The following is a 27,145-nucleotide window of genomic DNA, read 5'->3' as shown; positions in this document are numbered from 1 at the left end:
CGTCTTCCACCATGCGTCTTTTGCCTTATTTGTTGCCCGCCTCAATTTATTGTTCAATTCTTTGTACTTCATTTTGCCTAATTCTGTATTTATATTCTTCCATTTTCGCCGCTCATCCATCTTTGTAATCATCTCATCCGTGATCCATGGTTTCCTAGTCCTTTTAGCGTTAACGGTTCCAATAGTGTCTTTTGCGGCTTTAGACAACCCTTTTTTGATCATTTCCCATTCTTCTTCGATAGTAATAAGCCCTTTACCATCCTCCATTATTTTCTCTACCGCCTGTTTGTATTCCTTCCTTTTCAACCCATTTAATGCTTCTACATTCCATTTTCTAACTCGCCGCCCCTGCCTTATCTTTTTGAAACGTACGCTACATTTCATAACAACTAAATTGTGGTCTGAGTCCGCATCCGCTCCCGGAAAGCTGTGGGAATTTATCACACTATTCCTAAACCTGTGTCTAACCAGGATATAATCTAGCTGATATCTTCCTGTGTCACCTGGCATTTTCCATGTATACCTGCGTCTTTTGTGGTGTCTAAACCAAGTGTTGGTGATGACTAACCCCTGTCTCCTGCAGAACTCAACTGCTTTCTCCCCGCGGTCATTCCTCGTGCCTAAACCGTAGTCGCCCACCTCATCACCATCTCTTCCTTCGCCTACCGTCGCATTCATATCCCCCATCACTATCAAATGTTTCCCTGCTGGAACACACGCGATCATGTCCTCTAACTGATCGTATATCTTATCGACCTCTTCTTCCTTATGGTTGCTCGGTGGCATGTATACCTGAATAATAACTAAGTTCGTCGGTTCTGCTTTTATCTCCACTAGTAGTATTCTATCCGTTACCTGCTCTATGTTGACTACGCTTCTTCCTACCTCTTCATTTAATACTATGGCAACCCCTCGTTGGCTCTCGTCCCCGCCGCTGTATATTATTCTATACTCATCACTCCAGTAATCCCCGCTATCTTTCCATCTCACCTCGCATAGACCTAAAATATCTATATTTCCCCTTTCCATCTCTCGCTTAACATTCTCCAATTTCCCTGTCCTCATCATTGTCCTAACATTCCACGTTCCTATTCTAACTAATTTTGTGTTCTTCTCCTGCGTCTTCTGTCCTGCTGCTGCTGGTTTTCCCTTGCAAGGGTTTCGTGGGATGACGACCGCGGAAGCCTTGCCTCCCCCGCTGCCGGGCACGACACACGGCCGATTGGGCCGAGCCCCGTGGTTGCCAGGACTCAAAATATCTCTATTGTCCATCATATTTTTCTAGGGAATGATAATTGAGGTGGTTTCCCGTTGCCTTCCTCAATAGTGTTTTTAACGTGACACCATCACTTACTGGCCGCCCCACTGGGGTCAGACGCCATTGCAGCCGCCTCACTGAGGAACAGACGCTGCGTGGACTACCTTTCGTCTGGCTCCTAACCTTCGACCTATCTGGCATGGGTGACCCTACCAGGAGCAATAATTATTACTCCCGCCAGCACAGCTCTAGGGGTCATCGGAACGCACAAGCCCTTCCACCACGTCAAGGTTGTAGTCCGGGGAGGGCCAAAAGCATTATACTCTTCAATAAAATTACCACACATGTATATGATGGTCTTAGCAGAACAATTAAGCCATCCATTGTAGTACATTGCACAGAGGACATCATGAGAGTCTTACGAAACATAGCTGGTAAGAATCATCCTAAATTCTGTTTCATAGCCATCATAAAAATGGAATTTGAAATCAAATAAGAAAAAAGTTTATGGTTAGACTTGCCTTATATAAAATTAGATTTGGTTTGTTTATAATTCATTTTAGAGATAAACCATGAGAATTTAAAATGTACACCAACATGATCAAGTTCAAGTTGTTGCTGATATAAATGGAGAAAAATACTAAAAATCATACAATTTTGGAAAATCTCCATTGAAAGCACTTCCTCTTTAAGAGAAATAAGGTTGTGAAGGTCCTTCCCAGAATGTGATTCGTATACAAAAACAATCTGCAACCCAATTTCGTTGAGAGTAATCCAAGAAGCAACACTGGGACCGTAATGGCCCCTCAATCTCCACTTACAATGATCTCTCAAGTGTTTACTGGCAGTTGCCAATTAACATCCATGTCAATGACTTAAAGAGTTGCATAGGAGAAGGGTACAATTGGCTCAAGGCTATTGTCATTGAAAAATACTAGTAATGAAACTTTTGTGGAAGGGGCAGCTGAAAACACTTTTAATAGGTTATTTGAATCTTTTGAAAGCCTTGCTGGCTCTCTGGAGATGAGCCTTGCTCCTCCTCCACTACTTCCATCACAATTAGCTAGGAAAAAGTAGGGCATCCCTGCCATCACCTTTTAATACTATTTATCCTACATGCCATTTTAATGGTATTATGGACAGCACACAGGATTTATTGGAACCAAATACCAAGTTTAAAATACAAAAGGCATGGATTTATCAGGAACTCTCTTACCCTCATTTGGGAGGGCTAGAGTTTTACTCCACCCTCCTAATGGGATGGAGTAACTCCATGACACCAAAGGGTATGTAGCATGACACCACATTCCTTTAGATGTCTTCAGCAGGTATCACAATCTCTCCCCACCATATAAGTATTCTCACCTCTCCTCCAAATTACCCCAACCTACTTGGCAGAGTGGGGGCAGAATTTAATAACCTCATCAGGTGCTTACAGTTAAAGAAAATGCCACTGACATACAAATATTTCAAAATTTTGAAAAATATTGAAGCAACTAATATTTCTCTATCAAGTTCCCACATCCTTAATCCCTTTTAGGAGATGAATGCCATGAGTGCTATTTCTATTCTTGGGTCATCCACTAATTCAATATACAATTGAACAATAATTTTCCTCACAAGATTATCATATTTTTGAAGCTCATATATTATTCTAGATGCCATTCCTTCTTTACATAATGAAAAATACTGTTACATGGATAGCAGCTTTCTCTGAAATACCCCTATTCTATTATTACTATTTAAAATATTTTGTCCACTGATATTTTCAATAAAAATCCACTATATTGGTCAATTTGGCTATTTTTGGGTTAATTTTTAAATAAATAAAATACCCAAATTTCTTCCTCTCAAAGTCTGCAGAGTTTGTAAGACCTCCACAAAGAAGCACTCTCCCCGAGAACTCTATCACTCTTCACGTAGTTCTACCTGTTCTCTAGGCAGATGGCCTAGTCTCTTGGATTACAAGATTCCACCCAATAGGGATGCCATGTTTGCCCTTTGGCTCTTGAAAACAGATAATAGTAATCAAGTATGGTTGAACATTCAATTGTCGTAACTACACAGAACTTGGAGCCTATCAATTACACAAATGATTATGAACAAATGGGGACATCATATATGGAGCATATAAAATGACTTAAAAAAGTGTAACTTTTATTAAAATTGATGAAACAATTAGTATGCTCAATTACTTTCATCACTACCACCCACTAACCCTATGGTTTTAGGACCTGATCATACCTTAGGTATGGTTGTAATCCTATTTATGAAAGTCTAATAGAAAACAAGGTCTTAGAGTGGTTTCCAGGTAATATAGGCCTGTATGTGCAGAAAAAAGCATCAGTAAAAAGTGTTACAAAATTTCTTATACTTAAATATCATTGAGCCAAGAGGTATGTTGATACATTTGAAACATGTATCCCAGCACACTTAACATAGAAAAGCTAAGCATGTTTAGGTACTAAGGCCTTCAGGGCATGTCCTTCCTCTTTCCCAAAAGGGGTGTATCCAGGGTCAACTTTCAGAGGGGAGAGGATGGGAGATTGGAGGGAATGATGAAGTCAGGGAGATTGAAATATACCAGTTTTGATAAAATTAAAATTGGGTATGCATTTGGTTTTTGGGCGTTAGGTAATTTTAAAGCAATTAATTGGAACTAACTTTGATTTCCTCGGTTTTATTTTAGAGTCACAAATATACCCTACTTATCTCTATTTACCACAAAATCATTCATAAAGATATTTTCTGCATATAACTCAAAGACATTGAAAAGACAGTGTGTGCATGGAAAGGGCATTGTACTATTTCTCTGATTCTTACAGGAGAAATTACAATCCCACATTTAAAATACTGAATGCCACTATCACATAGGATGTGGCATGAGAAAAATAAACTTAGCATTTGTGGTGCTGTCTTAGTGAGACTATCGTTCATCAAGCACATACATACATTCAAAATGTGCCGATAGAAAAATGGAGGAGACTTCTCTTCTGCTAAATTTCAAATTCAATACTATAAGTAGCTGAGATCCACCACAAAAAATATTTATTAAATAACTAAACAACATACAAAAGCTGCTGTAAAAGAAGGAAATGTGTCCTACTATTACCACAAAATTTTATATGCCATATTTAGTAATCAAGACTATCAGCCACATATATTTGATGAGTCTCTTTATCCAAACGTGACTGTACTGTGATCAGTTGGAATATTTAAACATATGGACACATTATTTTACACTCCTCTCTAATAATTGGTGCTATATAACTAACTCACAACCATATTATGTACAAATTTAGTATCAAAATATTTACTAAGGGCAGATAAACTGATTCATTTTTTACCAGAATCTACTCATTGGCAGTGAGATTTTTTATATTTAAATTATGCACCCATCTATTAGTTATCTGCCAATACTAAAATCTTCACGGAGGAGCTAACTATACTCCATGGTAACCTGAACTTGGAACAGTTTTTTTGTGTTTTCACAGGAGTGATTTTTTTCAATCACCCAAAATAATACCACAATTGCTGACTGACCTCGTTTAGCTAATTGCTTCATTTTAATATTGATTTACATAGCTGCAAACAATTTAAAAAATAAAAATATTGAAAGTAAAACAGATGGTGGAAATTCTGCAATACATAGATGTAGATATTTGGAACTAGTAAGTAAGTTGAACATTCAAATTTCAAATCTGATCACAGCAGAAAAGAAAATTCTCTGAACAGCAACTGAGAAAACCTATTTTCATATTAGATTGCCATTTCATTAGTCTTAGAAATTGGTAAACCCTTAAATATTATTAGTGACCTCTTAAATCCTGATGTGTGTAGCAGTGAAAAAATAGCACATTTTCAGTCTTTCCTCGGACGCTCATTGTTTTGGAAATGATCAATCATATAGTTGGTTGCAAAGTATACTTAATCATAAACTAATGGCATTTAATTTTTTATCTAAACTTAACAAGGATCTCTCATTTTGTGGTGAGAAGTAACTCTTAAAATGTGAAATTTTAATTTGCATTAAAAAATATGTAAGGTTTATAGTCATTTTATTGCAATCCCATATATTTTCATTTATTTGTAAAATATCAGAATACCCACTAACCATTTTTCTCCTTTTGACCTCAATATTACACTAACTTTTATTTTTAAAACATTTTCACAGGTGCCTGCAAAAATGTAAATTTCTAGTTTCCTTGCATTTTAATTTGCTGTTCAACAGATTTGGCTGTTGCGGAAAACATCAATTCAGCACAAATAGAGAGATATTTCTGATGCTACCCACCACTCAAATGAAGAAGAATAATATTTATTCATCCTGTAATGACATTTACATGAGGAATAAGTAATTCTGGCCGGCCCCGGTGGCGGCTGTGTAATGTCCTCCTCTGCTAAGGTCATGGGTTTGATTCCCACCTGGGTGACCTTGGGTATTAGTAATTGTGTCCATTGTTGTCACTGTTAATAGACTGATGTCAAGGCCAAAAAGTGCTGTTTTGGGACTAATGCTAAACAAATTCAAAAAATATGAATGCATGTCGATAAATATAAAATGGTCACAGTCATATGGTATCATTAAGATACTTACACCAATGGAGCAAGACAATTTTCTCAGGAAAATTTTTTTCAAGTTACATTTCAGAAATACAATCCTGCTAGCATATTTTAGACTTAAGAAGTTTATCAAAAAGTCTTAAACGCATTTCTTTTGGTCCATTGGCTGCCAGTTTTAGATTGAGTCAATAGATGTCCAAGTAATTTTTCCTTCATGGCTAGTAATTATGGATAGTATGGAGTGAGTTACTGTTTGTTCAGATTAGCATAGGCTCGGTTTTTATCTAAAATTTCTTTATCCTTGAGCAATTTATAAATAAAGTTAGCACATTTGCACTGGACTAAAGAGACAAATCTATATGCTGTTTTTTGTATGATTCACAAAGTTAATAAAATGAATATGAAAGAATTTACATGATACTTATTCAAAATTCATAAAACTGAAAAGAAGAATACAATATTTTGGGCAATGTGATCAATTGTGAATGAAAGCATGCAATAATGGAAAAATAATCATGCCTCCATATAATTTCAAGTTAATGTGGATCTAAAATGCTTCTATGCTCACCATACATTTCTTCCTTTGATTACAATTTCCACTAACTTTGAGTTTTGTTGACACTCATATTTTGGCCTATAATATTACCTGATTGTCTTTAAATATTACATCAAATTCATCTATTAACTTGAAGTATTATGGATCAGAAGAAGCCAAGGATTAGGCACAGTTGTAGGAGTGATATTTGTTTTGGAGCATTAAGGAAAATACAAGCTGACATTTTAAAAAGTATCCCTATGTATCCATAAAATTCTTGTAGTTGTACACCCAGATGCAATCAGGAGTGGGAAGGGATATGGGAAGGTTCAAACAATGGAAGTTTTAGCTTCCTATTTCATAAATACCAATTAATTGGCACTTCATCAATTGATGCCTAATTTGAAATCACCCAAGAAATAGCTATATCTAACCATTAGGCTACCACTGAATCTAGTCCAGAATTGGAATTTTAAACTGCCATACACATCACGCCTACATATATAAAATCAATAAAACCGCATACAATTGTTCAAATATAATAACATAGATGTATAGGCAAACTTTTTAAGGTAGTTAGTTCAGAACTGATACCTTGATTCAACTCATTTATGAGTTCACAAAGACCTATTAGTCATCACATGCAATGAATCACTATCTCAAAAATTTGTTAGTCAAATTGTTTGAAAGCCATAAAATAATAACATCACGAGAGACTAGTCAGTGCTCAGAAAATCATATACTATATATTTAATACATGTATCATATATTTAATGATATTCCACTATCAAAGTATTATTTAAAACTAAAAGAATTGACAACATTTTTCCAACACACAAATTGGAGACTATCTTATGAAGCCCGGACCTTCTAATAGATGTGGCATGTAGTGTTCTATGGATCACTTACAGGAAGAACTCTTGAAAACAGTTTAAAAGAGCGTGAGAAAACATTCACTTAGACCCAAAGACAATCACAATTTAAAATGACTTATGTTTTGCTTTATAAAGTAGAGGATTGAGCCAATTGGAAGATACTTTTATATACATTTATGCAAAAAGTTCTGATGATTAGCAAATTTGGAAGTCACACGTTTTTCTACTCATATCTAGCATATTCATAGGAATTACATAATATGGAAATATCAGAGTTAATATGTCATCAATTATTTTGATATAAAGAATACAAGAATGAAAAAAAGATAAACAGATTTGTGTCTCACAAAACCAGAAGATAAATATCTTATCCAACCATGCACACAATTTCCACCATTTAACCGGTAATGTCGGTTGCCCCTGACAATTTTATTTTAGGAATGATATTTTCTATTTTAGAAATTGAAATGATATTATTTTCTTAATGCCTTGAGCATTGTGGCTTGAGAAAAACTATTGAATAGATTATTTTGTTTTTAGGCAGGTGACGTTATGCTGAAATGAAGAAGGTAATAATATAAGATTTTCTCATTATACATAGATGATAGCGTCAACCAAAACCTACCAAATCAGGCAGGATACCTTGAATGATATCCATATGATGCAGTTCATCTAGCTAGCAATCTACAAGGAGCCACTATCTCATCTAAATGATGGTCATTGATTAGGGGCTTAATTTCATTGGCCACATAAAGCCTCAAGACCTAGAAAAATGTTCAACTAGCCAATCAGGATACAACCCCTAGTTTGCAGCCCACCAACTCAACACTGCCTAGTCCACAACTACGAGTTAAGCCTCCTGTTATGTGCTTCGTATAAGTTCTCCCATTCTGCTGTGATATAATAATTTATTCAATGAGTATGGTTCTCAATATAAGTTATATTGCAATTGATATTCATAATTTCCTTGGAATCGTGTCTGATGCTATTAGGCTTAGAAGTTTGGAACAACTTAAGATTTATAGCATGGCTATCCTCTATTTTGGGAGAAAAAGAATGTTTCCAGATACCTTGTGAACTCTAATTGCTTCCTTTGAAATGTTATCAATCATTAGCACTAAAATTTCTTCAAGTAGAATGCAGCATTATTCGTAACACAAAAGTATTCAAATCCACAGCCAATTAGGTAGCACAGCACAGACCCCATGACAATGGGATGAAAAGATCACCACCAACACAATCTTCAACCTGGTGGTCGGTTTAATAAAGTTGTGTATGGAACTCAGGTAAAGTGGTACATGAAATCCACTTTTCAAGGTACAGAGGCCAGTTCCTATCCCTGTACCACCTAAAGCTCTGGTACAGAGAAAAATCACAGGGTCTGAATCTAAGTTGGAATTTCCAGAGGCATCACCTGGATTTGAACCCAGGACCTTCTGGTCAGTAGGTAAACCCTTAATATTCCCTGGACCACCACGCCAGAGGCATGGATCAAACTGATCAAAATTCAACCATCACATGCACAAACACAAACACACACACACACCAACTGGACTCGATGAAGATACATGGGAATCAATTAAGAGGCTGACAAGGAGTTGCACACGAGAGAGGAGCACACGATAGGAGGAAGGCAAGAGCCACAATGAGGAAGGGAAAGGCATTTGTCGTCGCCATGGGTCGTGGGAGGGGAAGGGTTTCCCTCCCCCACCACCCCAACCTCTCATGTCGCACATGTCTTCTCGGGGAGAGGGCCCCAATTACGGCCACTGAGACGAAGGTAACAGAGAGAATTAGGGGAAGGGGTTGGACAAGGAGGAGGGTCGACCTAGTATGGGAGGAGAAGGAAAGGAGGAAGAAGGTGAAAATCAGATGACAACACACGAGGAAAGGGGAGAGAAGGGAGGAAGGAGTGACATGGGTCTTTCGTGGGAGGGAGAATGGGTTAGTTATAGAAAGTAGGCATAACAATTAGAGCATCAGTCCCCTCTCTCATCACTCCTCCAGCACCCCTACCTCTCAAAAAAGAGGAGAGCAGTCATTGGCTACTTGTGTAATAAGGAGGGTGGGAGGGCAAGAGAAAGGGAGTTGGATGAGAGGACATGGAGGGAAAGGCATGCATCCCACCCCCATTCTGCCACTGATCTCATTAGCAGGGAGAGAGGAGAAGGATTATGGTGTCCTTCCTGAGGCAGGAAGGAGTGAGTGTTGTCAGACTTCATATTTTGGCCATACTTCCTTCCTACTCTAATTCATAGACACCACTGAGGATAAGATTAAAAGCTAAATTATTCTTTTGCTGTTAATTACACTATAATATCAATATCATAGAGTTGTTTCAGTTGCATGTAAAACTTTTATGAGCATCAAATGTAAATGGTTTATAATAAAGTCTTTATGAAACCATTTGTTTAGCTCAATTGAATCTATCTATGAATTTTTTGTTTCTATAGCTAATTGACAGCTCTTTTAAACCTGAGTATTAAAAGTATCAGGATTTCTTTTACTCTCCAATAAAAGTTAAGCAATGCTCACAAGTGAGCACCATCTGTTTTGTTTTTAGACCAATATTGGACTTCTTGAACTCAGGCACTTTATTTGTTTCTCTCAGGGAAAGGTTTTGGTTGGTAGCAGTTTAAAATCTCTCATTACCCTCTTTTTTATCAAAATTTATAACTTCTTTCTCTTAAAAGTTTGCCACTTCAGTGGTAAGCATTAGTACGAGGGTCATCCGGAAAGTAGTACCCGTTCGTGCCGCATGAAGTGCTGACGACGCGAGTAGCCGCTGGACGAGGTCAGATAGCTTCAGTGGCTTGTCTGCCTTCTCTGAGCCAAGTTGCGTGACGCTAGCATTGCCTGTGTTGTTTCTGTGATTGTTTACAATGTTTAAAAAAATTGAGAACGCCGCCAGTTGTGAAGTGAGGGCAGTGATTAAATTCCTCAATGCAAGAAACGTTCGCCCATGTGATATTCATCGCCAATTAAAGGAGGTGTATGGAGACAATGTAATGGACGAGTCGTCTGTTCGGCGGTGGTGTCGCAACTTCAACATGGGGAGGGGGAACACACACGACGATGAGCGTTCGGAGAGACCGTCTGTCATTACAGACCAACTGGTGAGCTCAGTTGACGAATTCGTGAGGAACGATCGGCGCGTCACAATTGATGACATCAGTGAGCATTTTCCCAATGTTTCTCGAACAATTGTTCATGAAATTGTTAAACACCATCTGCATTATGCAAAAATTTGTGCAAGATGGGTCCCTCGCGTATCTCAATGAGCTGGCGGCGAAGGACTATGCAGCAGGAATACAGAAACTTGTCACACGTTATGACAAATGCCTTAATTTGCTTGGAGATTATGTTGAGAAGTAGTTTAAAGTATCCTCTTTCAAATAAAATTTTTTATGTTTGTTAATATTTACTTTTGTGTCTTTATTTCACGAACGGGTACTACTTTCCGGATGACCCTCGTATTTTCTCTTTACTTACGGATGATTTTTTCCCAATGATGCTTAATTGTTAATGTTTCATTAAATTTAATTTTACATCAGTCTAAGCAGCCAACACTGGCTGGGATTTCTTCCTATTCATATATATCTTTAAAGAGATACTGATACTATAGTATGAAAAATCAGCTTAAAAATTATTTGTAATTTAGTGATATATTTATAACATAATATGTATATAGAACATAATTATATAGAACATTTGAAATTTAAACATTTATTTTGTTGTTTACTTTCCCTTTAATATACCTTAAATCATATATTTCATGTGTATAACAACAAGCTTTGCCTGATTAGTGGCTTCTTTTACCAATGTCTCCATCATTACCATCAACATATTAAATGCAATTGGATTAATGCACATAAATTAATTTAATTGAGTGAAATGCTTATTCAAAATATGAACATTGATTAAGCCAAATTGAGCAATTGATGTTAATGATAAATACTTATCTATTTCAACTTTGTTGCATACTAGTATGTATTATGGAACATACTTGCGTGCATAGTATTGACATGTTTGCTACATATTTATGGGCAATAAGTATTTAAAAGGAAGCCTTATTTTCTCACTTAAGAAGCAATCCACAAACCAAAATTCCTCAGGAGATTCACATAACAATACTCATTTCCAATGTGAATGAAATATGGGATTTCACAATTGTATAATGAAGTGCACAGAGTTTTTTCCCTCATATTTGCCTTCCAGAAAGTGATGGAGCCAAATGAATGCAAATTGTGAACATTCACGTCAGAAGGTTAGACCCATGCATGGAAATGGCTATTTTGACAAACCAAGAGAAGAAGCCCTGGGGAAGCTAGTCTGTGGAGGCCCAAGGAATGCCAGGGAAGGAAGGTGGGGGGAATTGGCACAATAATTGGATTAAGGGGAAGGGGTGGCTATCCTTTCAAGGCTTCCTTCACCAACCACAGGGGAAAATGTTCATAGACGCAATGAGGACTCAAGTGGAGAAAGCTGAATCCAGGCAGAATCTGCCAAAGAACATATCAGTAGGGTTCACATACCCTACACATTTGCAACTAAAATAATACAATAATATACGGTTGTGTGAGAGTTTAATTGGAGGTTAGAGGAGAGGGAAGCTAAATTAAGAGGATTATCATGCTATATTTTTTAAAGAGGTTTCCGAGTGAAGGGAAAAGTAAATTTTAGTTGTACTAATTGAAAAACTTGAATATTCTGAAGTAGTAATAGCTCAAAACAATTTGGTATTCACCGAGACGAATACAGAATTTATACTTTCATGTACAATGCACAATCAAGTTCTTAAGCCTGTAGATTATTTTCTCAGGTTCAGGAGTAGAAGGTAAGATTTGGTTGGACTTAAAATACAATGTCACCCTTTGTGAATACAAAACACAGATGGATTGAATGTGCTGGGCACAGTGTTTGCATAGCTGCTGCTTGAATGAAAATAATTTTCATTTAATTGAAATGGCAATATTTAGTGTACAATAACAATATGTAATCATCCATTTTCTCTGTAGACATGATTTTAGGCCCATTGAAATCCATCATCAATTAAGTGAGGCATGTGAATGTGAAAAATGTGTGTTCACACTTCAAATAAAGCCAAAATTTATGCCACAACAAACCCAAGAGTTCTCAGCCATGGAGCAGCAGGACCAAAAACAAGATTGTGCGAGTGAGGCAACTTGTTATAAAGGGCAGCCAGATAGCATGGGTAATATCTAAACTTAAGATGACATTTCTGTGGAATATGTGCAGACTATCCTTCATGAAGACCTGAAAGTGCAGAGAGTTTCTTCAAGGTGGGTGCCCCAAAGGGCCAACCAATGAGCAAAAGGCTCAAATGATAGCCATTTCTCAGGCAATGTTGATCAGTGATGACTAACAGGAATATGTTTTGAAGACACGCTCCTTCCAACATTGCAAGAAAATTGATTGAATTATGAGTTACTCACTCACTGAGGGCATGAGTCACTAACTTCCATCACAAAGGGCCGTAAGTTGAAATGCATTGATTACATAAATGCCTTTAAGTCAAAATCCACTAGGAGAAAACAAGGTACTTGAGTAAAATAATTGGCTGGCACCAATGCACAGCAAATTAGAAATATTCAAGCCTAGCCATATGCTTTCCTTATCAAGGCATATTAATATTTCAACCACAATACCTTCCTCCCAAAGTCACTCCACATAAGGCTCTCATCATTAAATTTACCCAGGAAAAATAATAGACCTAGTTTCATGGAAAAATGACTTCACAGGTCACAACTAAAGGCATAATACATCAGTTCTCCTGCTCTTACAGAAACCTGGAAAAGCTGGAGTAAAGCTGTTTAGTGACATATGTACTGCGTAACATATATCACATTAGTATATAAACTTGCATAAAGTTCAAATCAATTTTTTATGATGGGAGGAATTAAATAGGAGGTTTTGTTAAATCCACTTGAATGAAAAATTCCAAAAACATTTTAGAACATGAAGAAATGCCCTTCATTAGACACAGCTAGTGATTCATAAGAATGTTTGCCAAGGAAATTTCTAATCCTTGGTGACACTTAAACTTGAAAAACAATGAAAATATCTATGATGGCATTGCATGTGGCAAACAGATCTGACATCTAGATAAAGCAAACAGAACGATAATACATGTTGGAATGTCCTCTCAAATAATCAATATTTTATTTAAGAAACGGGCAGGATCGTGCATATTTATGTGGAAAAAGAAAAAAATTATCAATGGAGAAATCATAAAAAATGCCAATAATTAAAGAAATAGATGAAAAACAGCAGAACTGAATCCATGGTCTTTACTCACATTATATCTGTGGAGAGAAGCTGCGCTCGATGCAGGATAGTCTTTGCCTGGGCACTGCCTGCTCGACGTAAACTCTCATGGTTCACAGAGAGCACAAGGTCACCAGGGGTGATGCGGCCATCACGGGCAACAGCACCCCCGGCTGTCACGTCCTTCACGAGGACCCCATGACGAGAGACCCAGGCCCCCAAGGGCTGGGGGCCTCCCTCAACACCCACCGCTCCTGTTTCCAACACCAGCCCTGGAAAGCATGGCAGCTCAAGTTTAATTGACTCTTTCAACATTCTCTAATCAAATAAACTGAAATTTGATACCCTGGGAATTGACTGACTTCCATCCACAAAATTCATCCCTTTTTAGTAATACTTCTCGGGCATAACATGAACAAATCAATATAATTAATACATTCACTGAGAGTTACTCTTTTCTATACCTAACATAAAGTGAATCATAAATTTCTCCATAATTTGCATATCAACAAATAAAGGCCAGCTAACCGATCTCAATACCTTGAATGAGGCACACAGAAACAACTACCAAAAGAATCTGTCTTGTAGAGGCAAAGATTTCATAATACAAAAATCATTCACCTGGACTGGTATCTGAATCGAAATCCCTCGATGCCCAGCCGAGTACTAGGGGCTTTTAAAGGAACAAGACGCTGTGACAAATCACCGTACATACAAGTAATTGTCAGTCACAACCCAGCCATGTCTCAAGTAATCGCAGTCGTGGGTGTTGCGCCTCAATCCAACAGTCAGTCAATGATTGTGCACAAAGTTGTTTTCCCTTGAAGGATCCGAAGAACAGACGTTCATATGGAAGAAGACGCCTCAGGAGCTTAACTGAGAGTGATGTGTCTCATTACCCGATACTTGAGGTGCTTTGTGGAGGGCACTTTGAGTGAGTACGCCGTCCGTCGGATGGGACGTTAAACTGCGGACCCCTTGGCGCCTTTCGTAAAGAGTAGGCTAATGCCGACGCCGGGTTTCTCTCCACCCTTCATCCTTTCCTGTCCATCCCCTATGGCGCAAATGACCTTAGCTGTCGGTCGCCTCCCCTCAAAACTACTACTACTCATTACCCGAATGCTGATTTCTGCGCGGCGATCGAAGCCTCGGTTGCTGGGAGAAAACAGGAGGCACTCTCGCACTTCTCCCGAGGACGGCAGTGAGGGTTTTTATTTCGTGGTGGTATTTGATTGACAGTCAGAAGAAGCCCGACCGCTTTGCTTCAGCAATAAGTGCTTCAATGTCCGAACATGCATCAGCCACTGTGAACAAGACGTCGAAGAGTCCAATACGTGAATGTTAAAACTTTCGGTCTTTTGGTACAAACATCCATGGAGGATATTCAAAAAGAGTTCCGGTGCGAGCAGTACAGCAGGAACCTAGTAGTAACCTTAGGTAGTTAAGGCTAGAAGGAGACGTCTCTCTCATCATTTTCGATGGACAACATCGTATGTGTGTTGGATGTAACATGGAGGGCCACGTGTTGCGACTGTCCCCGGCAAAAGCTCCGCTGAGGCGTTGTAGGGAGCAAATCAGTCAATGACCATGGAAGTCGAAGCCTCGTAGAATGAGCCCCTGGAAAGGGTTTTAACCGAAGGCAGCCCCTCAAACTCTCATCTTGGCCTTGCAGCTCGGGTCACTTTTGCGACCCCCATCTGGTCCCCTCCCCTTTCCATTGCTGGAAAACATGCGAGGAGGGGGGATGCATACGGGGTGATGACGAGCCGAGGAAATGAAGGAAGGAAGAGTGTGTGGAAGAAGAAACAGTAAGTTTCCCCGAGCTAGGAGTCAGATACCGCGGAGCACTTCGCGCTCGCCCCCTCCGACTCCCATTACTCCCCGTGGATAGGGTCTCGCTTCCGCGGGGCCACTGTTGCCAGAGAAGGTCAGATCCCGGGCGTGCGTATCGCAAGCAATGGCTAGGCCGCCCCTACACCCGACTTATCGTCAAATTGAGGTGGTTTCAGACCCACACCAGCTTTGGAGTCACGCCTCGAGAAGGGCAACGACGCACGAGGCGAAGCCGACTGGGAGACGACGCAGATGGCCGGGACTTGACCCTGCCCCGCTCCCGACCTTTGGAGGGCTACTACGAGAAACCGAGAATCTGCTTCGGGAGGGGAATTGTATGCGCTTCCCCTTTCCCATTCACCGGGCACCTCCTTCGGTCTGAGTCTTCGCTGACGGGTACCAACGAGGGCCATTGGTATCGTCCCTCTGGCTTTGAGAGCCGCTGGCTATGTTCTATCTTCCGCGGGTGAAGAATGCGAAGCTGCACAACCCGGTAGATCTCTGAAGAAATGGAACAGAACGTATCTCCACACCAACAACCCACTAGGACTCCGGCGGAGGCATTGTCGTCGCCGAGGCGCTGATCGAGATCATAGTAACGATAAAATCGATGAGATGTTCCCGTAAATGATCAGTTTTCCTTTTGCACTTTGTTGAGGTCCATTACCATAAATATCAAGAGTATAACGAGTATTTTAAAAAATAGTTATTGAAAATTTTACCCTAGAAATTAAGATTGAAGTATGCCTTTTGCAATAAGTAAAAGTGGATTTTCCGTGGAATCGGAGAAAAGTCAATATTTCTATGAATATCAGCCCATAAGGTATAGATAGATGTTGCAATTAACGCATGGCGTCTGTGGTCTCTCATCCACTGGTAGGCACCAATATGGGAATATATTGGCCGCTAAGAAGGATTAGATATGTGGACCTCTAAAATCCACACGTATCTCGCGAATAGGGGAACAGGCGAGTAAGAGAATTGATTTTCATTGAGTATTTATCATCTTTTTCATATGAATACATAGGGAAGACATTTTTAGCGGGTGGTTCCTATATTATCTATCCAAAAGGGGATAGTTAATCTAACCGAGTTAAATTAACATACCTTCCGAATTGGTCTTTCATTCGGACGAGGAAAGACGTCTATCTACGACTATGAAAGTAATAGCGAGCATCCCAATAAGGGGAGAATTCTTTGAAAGAAAGTTGTCAAATAAACCTAGATGCAAATCATGTTTTCAAAACCCGAGCCCCATCCCTCTCCCACCCGCTTTTTAACTCTCCCCCATCAATTGAACCCTACTCCTCATGTACTTCCAGCAATGTAGTTTACCTTCTGAAGTGCCCACTATGCCCTGCCTTTTATATTGGACAGTGTACCACACCCACATATAGAATACATATTAGAATCAATAACCACCGGGCCTCATGCAAGGATTCTTCCCTGACTGGTATGCTCCCAAACCCCAAACACGTCTCCAAACACAACACTCCCTTTGATAAATGCTATAGTGTATCCAATTTGGAATACCTCTCACCCTCTGACCCTATACTGAAACTCAAAACAATGGAGCAGGCGTTTATGTGGCTCCTGGACTCCTGGAATTGCCCAGGTATTAATATTATACATAAATTACCCCGATCTTCACATATTTTCATCCCCCCTCCGCTCCCAACACCTTCCATATTATCCCCACAGTTCTAAAAATCCCCCACCCAGCTCTTCCCCTCGCAAACCTTTCCCCCACCTTCCCATTCTATACAGTGTTTTCAGACCCTTGTTTTCCCCAGTTCTTTCCTTCTCTTCCATGAGAAAGAGTCCATCTTGGACCCCCGAAAATTCTAAAACTAGTGAGTTTCTTTTCTTTTTTTGTGTGTTTCTGTGTTTTTGTCTTTCCACTAGTGCCAGCTTTATTTATTTATATGCATATGTGTGTGTGAATCTAACTGAGTTAAATTTTGACACTATGCGAATTGGTATTTACAGTAATTCCTTTGAACGTGCGCAGACGCCCACATACGCGTGTGATTTAAAATTTCCAGACAACTTTCTCCCCTTCAACAGAAAGGGAGTCATGAGAAGCACCCGCTTCGACAGTTTTTCCGTCGCGAGCGAGCATTGCAGCTGAAACCGTAGTGGGGAACACCATTCCCGTCTCGCCCTTTGACCATTGAGCGGTGGCTGTTGAAATTGAAGTGGCATTCCAGAAGGGCCTTACTACTCTCAAAAGAGAAAAACATAACTCGGAAAATGGGCCCAAGAATTTTAAAACATGACTAAGCATGTGGGAACGTACATATCAAAATTAAAATTTCCGACCATATCAAAAAGTCCACGGGTAAATGACGCGGAATGGTGGGAAACCATATATATGGCACAAGTCACCTCCACCATCAAAAGGTTAGGCTGCGAAAAAAAAACAAAATCACACTTTGCCATTTCTCCGGGAGGCACTCAACGAGCTCCTATGAGTGAGTGATGAGTGACAAAGGTGTCCCGTGCAATGCTAAAGTCTTCATGCGGTTGCATCGAAATATCAACTGTATGTCACTTTGAGGAGTTATAAAACACGGTCTTACCAATCTATTTTTCATAGAAATGGACATCGTAAATTACGGAGTGTATGTATTCTCTTTTGGCAATATGTGACTACCACCTGAACAATTGTGGATTTATGGTGCAGAAACGCACGTCAATCTTAGGAAAAACTGATACTATATGCGCAATCTTATATATGTATAAGAGTTTTAATAGTGGCAACATAAAAGTACTTAGTCGCCCGCTTTTAAAGGTTCTTAATCAATTTGAAGGGGACAAGAGGCCTAAATCGAATAGTTTCAAAACTAGGTGACTCCAAAATAGCCCATAATAAGTTTTAGAGCACATTACAAAAATGTAAAAGAACTTTAGAGAGTTTAAAATCTACCTATTGACTTCATATATGTTTAAGAACTTGCATGAATGGGCGTTAGATTTACTTTTTATCACTCATCAATATTACATAAACTAAGGTGACGCATTGATCGCTCAGTCACTATTCAACCTCCTTGAACGAACAATTTTTTTTGGAAAGGAATATTAAAACACCCTCACGCCGAATGGCAGCGGGAGATTGAACTTGACTCGAGCCCAATGCCGCTTTCGGAATTGGAAAAACTCGTAAAGTTACGCAAAACCAATGACCCACATGCCAATCGATAATATGGAAGGCGAGGAGGAAGGAATGCAATAATAAGCTGTGCTCATTTCCGAAGTATATTCCAAAGGCGAAGTCAGAGATTGGTGCAACTGGCCCCCTTGCTCCCGACGCTTTCTCCTCTGAGGGGCGGGCGCGGTCGTAGAGAATGCCCAGTGGGGCAAGGGCGTCGGACGGGACTACCTTATGCGTTTTGCACCGGATTGTGGAGAGTTTTACGTGATTTTTTACGCGGGATTTTATTCGGATTTTAGAAGAGCGATTGGTAACTAAATGTCGAAGACTGGGAACTACCTCATCTACATCAAAGGGCAACAAACTAAAAACTGTAAATGATTTTAGCTAAATTTCGGTAATAGAAAAAATATAAAATAATGGCGCATGCTTAAAATATAGACCAATACTTATGACGGATAAACCTATTCTCGGTCGTGAATGCATTATCCAAAACATGGAACATTTTAAACGCGAATATATTGCTAAGTGATATATCACAACTAAGAAGAATAGCCCAGGTGAATTTTTATTGTTTTTAGCTCTTGATTTTGAAAAACTTTCGATGGTGGACTTTTTCTATTTTAAAAACGATGGCCTTTTCTGAACATTTAACAAATGCTGCTGTTTTAACCCTTAAATAATAGCATTTTAACAAGAGTGAAGTTTAACTCCATAATATGCGACACATTTGAAATAGGAAATTCAGTTCTTACTGTGGTGCTCTCTGCGTTTACCCTAGACTCCACGCCGTACAAAAATGGAAGCCACAGCGGTGGGTTTAACACTGGGAGACACCAACCATATTTTGTGTTGCCCATGCCGATGATAATACTTAGTTTATATAAATCCCCGAGATCATTCCTACGATCATGAATCTCAAGGCACGGTGCATTTCCTGAGGAATCATGCGAGTCCAACGTCAATCATCTTCAATTAATCGGACAGTGGATTGGGAATTCAGTAAGCAGGACGTTATTCAATTCTTGGTTTAGGATAAGTTTTCTCATTGGAGTCGGCAACCATCCACTTCCCTACCGACCTTGAAGATTTCCTCACCTCTGAATAAAAATCCTCGCTGAAGTTATCAGCTAAAGACATTGGCCTTTTTTAAATAAGAAACTCGATACCACGAATTTTCCATATTTCCGGAATAGAGTATGTTGCAGTTACTGCCAAATTTTTCCCAGGGTCGAGGTATTGACTACATAAAGAAAAGAATAATATCACAATATTTTCATAAACTAAATTACTCTTCCAAATTCTTTGGCATCATTTCGTTCTGGAAATATATTACTCCGAGCAAAACACCAAATTAAATATTTTTCTTATGGATTAATGTGGCAATTCGTGTTCACACAGTTATCAATCCGAAACACTTAATTTTCAATTAGATTTACCGATAAGACGAAAATAAGGTTGTTTATCTAATAAAACTTCCATATTGAAATGAAATATTTTACTTTGTAATCCTACACACTTTATGTGGAATTACAAAGTAAATTAAAATTAAGTGGTGTGTGGAATAACATAGTAAATTATTTTATTTCAATATGTTAGGCAAATTCCATAAAGTTAAGCCTGAGACAGCAAAAAACTACCATAGTTTGGATTCGGAGAAATGATTGTAATAGCATATGAACAGTTTCATTAATCCTGTCAGTATGGCATCGTGTAGTGTAAGCGCGTCACATAAAATATTTTGGAGGTGTTTTCCGGAGAGGTGCAGAAGTTAAAAAGAGGCAGATGTATAAAAGACTATGAAGGACGCCAAGAACCGCTAGAAGGCAAATATGACGATGCGTTGTCTCACGATTAACCGTGAAAAAAATTGGCAACTCCAGTAAAATTGCGTGCAAAAGTCAATCTATATAAATTCCACTACCTTGATAGAGATACTTATTACTTTGTATGCAAAGTATACAAAAGTTTGCCATCTTGTCTTACAAACATGTGCCTCGTTGAAGGCGTGTAGTTAATTTTAAATTGGAGAATATGACAGCTAAAAATGGCTCTCAAAGGAAACTAGTACTAACACTGTTACACCTACTCGTATGTTGAGTGCGAGACAGTTTAGCATAAATGAAATTCGTTACACCTCTCTGCGGATGTTTATTTAGTCCGAAAGCGGTTATAACGTAATTGAGTTGTGGTTTATTAGCCGAGAGATGAGTTTGAGATTGAAAAATAATAAGACTTGATGAATAAGTACGCGTGGGAAAGAGCAAAGCGCTCCATTCGCATGTCTTCCTACCACAGAGAGAGAGGCTAGAAGGCTTTGAACAAAATTAAGAAAATTACCTCATACAACATATGTTCTTGCCTAGTAAGATCGCGTGATTACGCATGAAGTATCAAATTGCATGTACGCATGTCTGAGGACGCCTGTTTGAAAATGCGTGAAAACTTCGAACTAGAGATGATGAACATTAAAATAAGTATTAAAAAGGTTAATTATTGAGTTTTCCCTAAGTATGACACAGTTATATGTCATGCATTCATTTATTACTTTAAGAATAAAAATAACACGTAGCTAATATCACTGAGTACTTAAACTTCGTATTTTTTTCACACAAGATACGTCATTATTTTCAATATTTATTTTAGAATTTAAAATAATTTAATTTAAAATTTAAAAATTTATTTAGAATGTTAATAACTTGTAATCAACTAAAGAGATCCACATAAAGAAATTAACACAAACCAGCTGTACCTAACTACAGTTGATCATCCCCTGAAAACTGTGAATTCAAGGTCATTCGCCTCCTTTTACTTCACATTGAAAAAGGAGAGGCTGATCTTGAATGTAGTTGACCCGTGGTGCGCTTCTTCGTAAAATATTGCGCGTCTGATGGAACGTAGATAATTCCCGTTTCAGATCTCACTCATATTGCTTTATATTTGCTATCCTGATTCTATTTTTTAATTATCTAAAGTATGGGTAAAATTTAAAGAGTAAAAGGTATTGATTTTTCTTCACAAAAAAATTAAGTTAAGCAAGAGAATGTTGGGAGTTGTGTATCTAGTTTTATGCATTCTATTTCCCTTTAAGCGGCAATAACAAATCCGTGAGTTTCCGTTCGCTTGTCATATCTTTTTATGGAACTTTCCAGTGTGCTTCAGAGTTGAAATTTGACAAGAAGGTATATGTATCGTTAGTTGGCGTTGCTGGGGAAAATTGCATTTTTTTTAAAGTTAATTTCTTTAGACACATGTGCGCTCATTTACTCCGTAGCATTTACTCTATGGAATTTCAAAAGAGAACAATTTTTACATGATATATAAGTATATATAGTCTCATATATGCATGCAGTATTATTTGCTAGAGACCGTAGCTGTGAGTAATTTTGAAACTTCCTCAGGGTAAACCTTATCCCGTCCCTTAGTGAAAGCATGATAAGTGATAGGATCACTTGTCTGGATGGATAAGTTGCGGTACTGGATACCAAAGCTGATATAGCTTTATGTTAATATTGGCTGCAATGTTTCCAACCTCATTCTTTGCCTCCTTTGTAATATTACATTAACAAATAGGATATGAATATAGAGTGCTCGTTATTTGTACATAAATAGATACAAAGAGAATTAAACAATAGTAGAATGTCTTTAAGTTTTTTTCAAAATCCCATTCTCAAGTTTCAAATACCGTCATATTATATTAAAATCCACGAAAAACGTCTGCGGTATTCATTTTTCCGCTAAGATGATTTGATGATTACCTCAATGATATATTGAGCCCCAAAATTGTTGCATTGAAATGCACATTAGCGGATGACTCCGTTAAAAGTTACTGTTGCGGCATCTCCCGCAGTTTCTTTGGAATTTGTCAAAGTGAAAACACCATAAGTGTTTAAAGTTGGCTTTAACCTCGTGGACTGTGGCGCCTTGCGCACGACTACGAATGCCTGTGACATTGTATGTACGGTATTTCGTCACAACATCTTGTTCCTTTAAAAGCCCCAAAATTTCAGAGTTTAAGAGGACGCCTCGGTAGCTTAAGTGGCTAAAGCACTCGACCGGATATTGAGGGATCTGGGTTCGAATCCCAGTCAAGGCGAATGATTTTTACACTCTGAAATTGTTGCATTTGTATCATAATCATCATAAAACACGAATAATTTTAAAAAATTCTTCCTACCTGGAAATTAAGTTTTGAAAGCTTGCTGAAGACAACAGCGGAAGAGTAACGGGAAGAGAATACTTAGAGAGAAAAACATCTATCGAGAAGTTACAAGAAACAGATATTATAGCACACTACAAAAATAAGAAGTATGAAACGATGAATAGAAGGAGAATAAAAGGCAGTGAATGAATCCACTCTGGGGTAGAAATAGCAATTTACAAAAAGAACTCCTTTAAAAGGGGTTAGTCTTAAGTATGTAGGAGAATGTAGTTTACATTCTCTACACGATTTCTTACATTACGCATTCATCCAACAATGTTACCTACGTGTAAAGGTAATATATAGTTATTTGAAATCAATATAATTATTTATATCTTTCAATTAATAATCAATAGTCAAACAATAATAAATTATGAATGAACGACCAAAGTCCTGTCTATCACCAAATGACTTCAACAATGTTCCGTGTTCACATTTGTTTTTCTTGAATACACATTTATGGCATTTTTACTATCATATTTTAAACTTAAAATGGAATTCTTTTAATATAAGCCCAGCCAATATGTATTTTTATGCATTATGATGCATTTCTGAGTAAGGGACAATAATAAAAAAATATATTTGTGCACAAAAATCACTCGTAATAGCTAGGGATACATTATGGTAACCATTTGGTGTCCCATAAAATGAAATTTCAATAACAACAGTAAAGTCATCGTAACCCTCGCACCCAAGATGAGTGGGGGATGATCGCGGAGCACTCACCCAATGGGTCGGCCCCCTTCCGGATCTTGATTTCCAGTTCTAGGCTGGCTGGGAGTCGGGACGTCTCGTCCTCCTCTTCGCCCCCGCCGCTGACACCCCCCACCCCTCCCCCCTCCTTTGCCCCACCTCGCTCCTCCTCGCCCCCACCTCCTTCGCCACCCACCTTCTCCTCTTCCTCCTCCTCCTCCTCCCCACCCTCCTCCTCTTCTTCTTCCTCTTCTTCCTCTTCCTCCTCCGCGGACTCTTCCTCCTCGCTCACCGACGCTCCTTCCTCCTCGTCCTCAGGGCTGAGTATCCTCTCCGAGGTCGACGGCGGTCGGACGATTGGCTGCAAGGAAGGGACAAATGCCTTAAATTCCCGTCCTGAGGGAAAGACATGCTTCGTAATATACACAAATTATTATAGCTTGTTGAGCTATATTGGTTTTTCTCGGGAGGCAGCTGCTACTCCAGGCCGGTCTCCACGGCGACTTGTGTCACCGCGTGTAAAAAAACGGTCATTTCATTTTAAGTGCCCTGGCCCATCGGCGTCCATTGCTGAAAATTTTAGGAATGGGTCACTATATCAAGTAAAATTAGTCATTAAGCAAATTAATTCAGTGGAATTTTAACACTGTGGTAAATAAAATAATACATTTCGACATTGAATGATATACCCCTACAGATTTCTCAGCTTCCCTCTTTCAACGCATTCCCTCTTGATAATGACGTTCCAGCGCTAAAACGAGTGATATAAGTTAAAATGTGGAATATTACTCCGTTATTTCATTTACTACAATCATCATTCCACCAATCAGGGCAAAGTTTCGGACGGCCCCACAAACATATTAGATATCATCGTGGGCTTGGCACGTGCTTCCAGTCTAAACTCGTTTGCTCCATGTTATCGTATTTCGTTCCTTCTTAATGCTTTCTACCTCTTTTGTTCGCCAAAAATGCCTACTATGTCCATCCTTTTTTCTCTCTCGACTTATATTCTCCCATTTATAACAGCATTCGGGATATCCCACTGCCCCTCAATACTTCCTTTGTCCATTAGTTCCGTCTTCCAATTTGCCCGATTCTTTCTGTGCATCTAACACTAACATGCCTGTATTCCCCTCTGGCTCATTTATTTTTTCAATTCACTTTCATAATCACATCTCAGAAGCTTTCAGCCAGTGCCGGTCCTATTTACTCGAAGAATTTCAGGGACATACTACGGTATGCATCATATTAATTCTAAAGCTAATATCATATCGCCATCCCTGTTCTCAGTAGGCCTTCTATTCTTTGAAGTATTAATTTAGTTTGTTGACCAAATTCTTCTCGTCTTTCTTACAATTCCCATTTTTTAAGGACACAAACATATGTTTGGATGCATTTCATTCTCGTATTTCTCCGCTCACAAACTCCTCTTCAACTAAAACCAAAATACGATTTCATGTTGATATTGAGGAATTATAAATTAATATGCAAAATCTGTTGAACTGCTTCATAGTGAAATGAAAAGCGTAACTAAGTTATTTACAATAGCATGTACGAGGTGCTTGTCTCGTATTCGTGGATGCTATGGGAACAAATTAAGTTATACTTTTCATTTGACTGAGACGCATTGACATTGATACGTCAAAACTCTTTCCGTTTCACGAACCGGAAAACTCCTTGATGCGGTCCTACTTTTCAGGCCTCGGAACTCGGCCTATCTCTACGGCGCTCTTTTAACTACTTATCTAAGCGTTTTCCCCAAACGTAAAAAAACTAATGCAATTGATGCGGTAACATCATTTGATGATTACTCCGGAAACTTCGATGCTCGTAAAAACGCAGCATTGATTATTTTATTGGATTTATTCCTGAATGACGAAGATACTAACGTAAGGCAGTTTCTGAGCTATTTGATTATGTGGAGAAAAATGTAATGAATTGAGTAACTGTAGTATTAAATTAGTAATAACGTGTTTTTTTAATTTCAAGTTAAAACGTTCAATGGGGTAAAAGGAAAACAAGAAAGTTCTCGATACAGGGGAGGAGGAGAGAGGATTGTTGGTAGAAATCCAGAAGAGGCAGGAGAGATGGATACATAGAACATTTTGACTGGTGATGGGTTATTGTGATCGGTGGCAGAGGGGAGGGCGCTAGGAAAGGAAGGTAGGGGGAGGAAAAGGAGAGGCTTGTTAGACGGGATGAAGAGCGTCAGTAAACATGCAGAATTTAAGTTTGGTGTATTTTGGGGAGCCAGGGTGTGACTTGCCAGGAGATGTAAATAAATGCATCGGTGTCCGGTCGTAGGATGGAGGTTAATAGGGAAGGCATTCCGTGAACGTTCTCCAATAACCGACCCTTGTTAAACTCTCCTGTAGCACTTCCGTCACTCAGAAACTGTTGGAGCTGACTAATCCTCCACGTCTACTTTTCAATGTTAAATATGAAACACTTTACTTCCCAGCTACAGTCTACAAGTTAACAGCTGCTATTCCTTTCTTCAGAATCTCACAACACGTCACACTCGCTCGCATTATTTTCTCTCCCTCCTTCTAAACATTCCGCAATCGCCACTGGTCGTCTGCTACTTCAGCATTTTGTTTATTTCTTCTCTAGTTTTCTCTTCTCCGCTCTTCTCCTTATTTAGCATCATATCCTCTTCCAAATCGTAACCCATCTTTCTTCCTTCGCTTTTTCTTCATCTTATAAATACACTTTTCAATCACCGTTACCTCCAATCCTTCCTGAAATCCCTCTCAGCTGAAATTCGTTTTACAGTTCATTTTCATTCGACTTTCATTTCTGTGCAGTTTTCAGCATATTTTTTTACTTTTCTCCTCGTAGTTACAACCCATTCCTTACTTTATATGACCATCTCATTCAAAGTTCATTTCCAACCCCTAATCTACAAATTCTCTTTCCTTCATCGATTTTGCTTTAATTATGTACATGTTAAAACCTATAGAAAAACACTACAAGCGAAAGTGTTTTCCATACTCTCTATTCGTAGCGCCATGTAGCCGCTGAATGGTCTGCTTTCTCCATGAAAACTTCCTTTTCTTTTCCATTTTTATCCGATAAAGAGAGAGCAATGGAAGGCAATAAGGTTACAACATGCCTCGAGGTATTTTTATGTCTGAGTAGTGTAACTGATGATGCCCTAGTGTGAGTGAAATAAGTCGCGTGATATCAACAAACGTGATGGTGGAGTTCCACTAAGCTTGATTATTTCCGCATGCCTCCAATGCTATCACACAGCTCAATTCAAAATAAAAGCGAGGACCATAAGCAGAGCAGCATCGATTAGGGGTGCTGCGGATGAATGAGACGGTTAATTAAATCACCCTCTAAATCAATCCAACGAATACAAGTAGGTTTCACACGACTGCTGATCATACCTATCTTCGTGAATCCTATCTTCGTGAACTTCTGAGATGATCTTGCAAGCGTGACAAAAGAGATTGGGCTTAAACTAAGCCATGACACGTACTCATTTACAAATACACCAATGCGCCTTTTATTCTTTAGTTACGTTACAATTCCACCTATTTGGGTTGCCGCGATATTACCTTTTACCATGGACTACTATTTCGTCTAATTTATGAAAAAACGTGAACTACATGACCAGTCTGATCAGGTAGTTCCAGCCTGATCAGACAACCAATCAGTTCAATTTCGAGGAAAAGTTTTCATGGCCCTTAATACTCCGCGGAAAAAAACCACATCCTAAATATTTCCCTACCCAAGT

General features: G+C 38.8%; 1 protein-coding gene across 4 annotated transcripts in view; it reads right to left on the bottom strand.

Annotated features, from left to right (window-relative positions):
- Window positions 1-23,509, bottom strand: part of inaD (inactivation no afterpotential D) — a 217,280-nt gene extending 193,771 nt beyond the window's left edge. For all 4 annotated transcript variants that reach the window (XM_071589098.1, XM_071589100.1, XM_071589099.1 and 1 more), the window contains exons 1-2: window positions 23,434-23,509; window positions 13,551-13,791 (exon numbers count right to left, since the gene is read on the bottom strand). In XM_071589098.1, coding sequence (XP_071445199.1) covers window positions 13,551-13,552 — 2 coding nt within the window. In that variant the 5' untranslated portion in view covers window positions 13,553-13,791; window positions 23,434-23,509. The remainder of the gene's footprint in view (window positions 1-13,550; window positions 13,792-23,433) is intronic.
- Between the last annotated feature and the right edge of the window lie 3,636 nt (window positions 23,510-27,145).

The sequence above is a fragment of the Hetaerina americana genome, unplaced genomic scaffold (assembly GCF_022747635.1).
Source record: "Hetaerina americana unplaced genomic scaffold, ioHetAmer1.1.p SCAF_33, whole genome shotgun sequence".
NCBI classification, from domain to species: Eukaryota; Metazoa; Arthropoda; class Insecta; order Odonata; family Calopterygidae; genus Hetaerina; species Hetaerina americana.
Note: the sequence above shows the minus strand (reverse complement) of the source record. Positions and strands in the feature narration are given on the sequence as shown.